The sequence below is a fragment of the Lygodium microphyllum genome, chromosome 13 (assembly GCF_053477565.2).
Source record: "Lygodium microphyllum isolate KBCC chromosome 13, Lygodium_microphyllum_v1.1.10, whole genome shotgun sequence".
Taxonomy (NCBI): domain Eukaryota; kingdom Viridiplantae; phylum Streptophyta; class Polypodiopsida; order Schizaeales; family Lygodiaceae; genus Lygodium; species Lygodium microphyllum.
Genome location: NC_141147.1, coordinates 133,724,884 through 133,728,232, shown reverse-complemented (window position 1 = coordinate 133,728,232; position 3,349 = coordinate 133,724,884). Strand labels below are relative to the sequence as shown.

At 44.2% G+C, this 3,349-nt stretch overlaps 1 protein-coding gene across 1 annotated transcript; it reads right to left on the bottom strand.

Annotated features, from left to right (window-relative positions):
• Window positions 1-294: 294 nt before the first annotated feature.
• On the bottom strand, window positions 295-3,109 carry LOC148027234 (UPF0014 membrane protein STAR2-like). Its single transcript, XM_087691790.1, has 3 exons — window positions 2,483-3,109; window positions 1,352-1,597; window positions 295-882 (listed from the first exon to the last, which is right to left on the bottom strand). Exons 1-3 carry the CDS (start codon window positions 2,726-2,728, stop codon window positions 568-570), a joined length of 807 nt encoding a protein of 268 aa, XP_087547916.1. The 5' UTR covers window positions 2,729-3,109; the 3' UTR covers window positions 295-567.
• Window positions 3,110-3,349: the final 240 nt, after the last annotated feature.

The window sequence follows — 3,349 nt, the reverse complement described above, 5'->3', positions numbered from 1 at the left end:
TCACATTCGTCATGCCTTAAGTGTAAATAAAATCAATCCTCTTAGCAATATTTTCAGCATACTTTTAGCTAAGGTAGGTCATCCCAATTTCAGGGATTCCACCTACATGATGACATGCAAGGTTCCTTATTAAGGTAATTCAAACTTCTGTAACTTGCACACTCCGTGTCAATGGTTCTAGCATCTACATCAAAGAGCACACCTGCCATATGTTTACGTCTTCCATTCTTTTTTCAATACACTGAAGCCAACTTGAGCTAAAGCGCTCATTACCAAGGTTGTATGCAGCAAGCGTTGTTTTGTAATCCAGCTTGTGACTTTGATAAATCTTTTAGAGCAACTCCAATACATGTGTGTGACAAACATCATGTTCGTTCAAAATTATCCTTCCAAAAGTCTTCTGTGAACGTTCTAGAAAATACAAACATGGAGAGTGGAAAATCTCCTCTACAGACGTTCTAGAACCATCTTTTTGGGCGATACTAGTAGCTTGCTATACGAAGATGGAAACCTCAACCAGTGGTCCCAAACAGTCAAGTTTCTTTCCTGCTAACGTAACAGCCCAACTCACTCTGCTACAAACACCTTCATCTGAAGTTGGTATGTCTTAGTGAAAAAGAACGGCCAGCTTAAGTATGTTGACAAGACACTGCTAAAAGTAGCAGCTCCAAGAAGCATGTTCATAACCACCATTTGGAGCTGAATTGCTTCAAGAGGAGACGCACCTCCCATGATCAATCCAGTCATAGCTCCAGGCAGACTAATCAGCCCCACCGTCTTGGTGTTGTCTATGACAGGTGCTAGAGCAACAACTAGGGCCCTCCTAACCTGCTTCAATGTTGCTTGCCTTGGAGTTGCACCTAGTGCGAGAGCTGTTTCCACCTACAACAAAGATTCAACAAAGCTTCAATTTGACCAGCATGATGAGCATATAAGGCACCTGTAAAGCCTTACAATGCACTTATGGACTTCATATGGTCCAGACAGCTCATACTTAACAGCTGCTTTTCAGACAACACACCTTGGAAACCATAGAAGCTTCTATGACCAGCAGGATGAGAGTATATACAATGCACTTATGAACTGTTTATGGTTCAGACAGCTCTTATTTAACGTTTGTTTTTCAGACAACACACCCTACATAATGTACAAGCTTCAATGACCATGTCATAAGACCTGATTTATTCACTTAACTATCACTTTCTGGACTGAACTGTGTAGGTTTAGTTACAACATGATTTAAACTATCTCTGTCAGTCTTCAGTCCATGACAAGTAAGGGAAGATGAGGAGCCCAACATGAACAATGCAGTCAACCACACTCAAATAAGTATTGAGGAATAAGCACATACCAGCTGCTGTTGAATTTTGATATCATCTCGCAAGCGTTTCAATGTGACTCCAGTTACTGTCATTGCATTTCCTACAATCATTCCAGACACTGGGATAATGTAGCGAGGAGTGAAAGGAAACACCTGCAGGCCTACCAATAAGGCCATAGTGATGGATGTTCCCACAAGCATTGAAGCTCCTGATATTAACTTCCCATTAGGAACATGTTTGGCTCTTTGGCCAGCAGTGTATCCTGCAACTGCAACCTGCAGAGCAGCCATTCACATTTCAGTCAGAAGAAAGATCACGATGTGTCTAGAGCACCTGTATTTGTTTAGAAAAAATGATCTTATGTAGATACTTCAATGACTTAAATGTTGAATCACTGAATATAGAAGACAACTTGTTGGTAAGAAACATTTCAAAAATGCGATACTGGCTATGCTATCTCTGTGGTCTGATCCACTATTTTCTTTCACATGTTTACAGAAGTTGACTTACCAATTTTGCATAACAGGTTGAAGCTTCAAGGTTTTCTTTTATTCTTTCTAGGCAAGGTATCAAGGTAACAGAAGGTTCATGCTCCTGATTTTACTACTCAATGTATAGGACTCTTTTCTTTCTCATAATGAGTAATTATATTATATCAAATGACTAAAAGAGTACAAAAGGCATATGATTAAAAGAGTACAAAAGTCACGGCAAAGAAGTAGCAGAAATTCGTATATGCCGAGGGAGAGAAGATCGGTGTGCTGAATAAGATCCAGCTGCCAGTGTAGGAGACGCACGATGTCTTTGTACACCAGAAGCGGAATCAAAAACAAAAGCATTCCAGGTGACCCAATTATGCTAACATCCCCAAAATCGGAGAAAGAAAAACAAAATCTTCATATGCAGTTGCATGGGAGTGGGGTTTTTGGGCTGTCTGTATGTGCTTGCGCACATGCATGCACATGGGCACAGGTGCAAATGCAAATGGGCATGGTCATATGTGTGAGTGATAGGGAAACAAAACAGGCTAACTGAACATTTGTCTTTAGTTTTATGTGCCTCTGTTCCTGCTCTTCAGGAAATTCAACCGCAAAATTTTTCTAAATCAAACTGGATAATGGCTACGTGAAGAAAACTCAAAACAGGGCGCATGATATTACCATGAAGAGGTAAGCCAAGATGATCCATGCGGCATTCTTCTGCGAGAAGATGAATTGCAAGACGAATCCAATGATTGAGAGCTGCACGAAAGAGCGGGCGATGGCAACAGCCATATCTTTGCCTATGCCGAGCCGTTGCCAAAGGGAGACACCGATGGCAATGGCAACGATGGCGAGGGCAGCAGCAGGTTTGAGCATGCCCTTGCCAAAGTCCTCAAGCTCGGGGATGAGATCTGCAAAGGCCATTGGTATGGCTAGGGTTTCCACGAGAGCGCCTCTTCTGACAGGAATTATACTGCTGCGGCTGCGTCCTCAAAGGCACTGATTCTTGTCTCCGAAGAACAGCGAAGACAACCTCGCATATAAGCCCTCCCTGCCTCGGCTAGGGTCTCGGACAGAAATTGTGCTGCTGCTGCGTCCCAAAGGCATCGGTTCTTTCTCTCCGTAGAAGAGAGAAGAGGACCTGCCTGCCAACATAGGCCTTCCCCGCCTCGTCCTTGGTGGTACATGCCGGGGCCCGCCATTGTAGCAGAGAGACGAGGCTAAGCAGCCTTCCCACCCACGTTGATGCCTGCATCAGGTGAGAGCTCCCCGCAGCCGACTCTCAACCGGCCCTTTCCGTACAGGCATGCAATGAACATCTAACCGACTAATCTGAACAAAACCTGATTATTGTTAGCCTCACTTAATCAAACCCGATTTAATTATTACGGCCCGGCCGGCCCCCCTCAGCACTAACTCCCACGGGTCATTATAACCTCGGGGAGTTGGGATCAACGGCTCACGTTGATCCCCCTCCTCACGGCCACGGCGCCATCGTCGATCTCACGAGGATTAAACCCATCCTCCTTTAGTCGTCCCGCCCGA

Excerpts from the sequence above, each read along its gene's own strand:
- LOC148027234 (XM_087691790.1), bottom strand. The coding sequence starts at position 2,728 with ATGGCCTTTGCAGATCTCATCCCCGAGCTTGAGGACTTTGGCAAGGGC. Across the intron at positions 1,598-2,482 it reads TCTTGGCTTACCTCTTCATG|GTTGCAGTTGCAGGATACAC; the intron begins GTAATATCATGC and ends GCTGCTCTGCAG. Across the intron at positions 883-1,351 it reads TCAAAATTCAACAGCAGCTG|GTGGAAACAGCTCTCGCACT; the intron begins GTATGTGCTTAT and ends TCTTTGTTGTAG.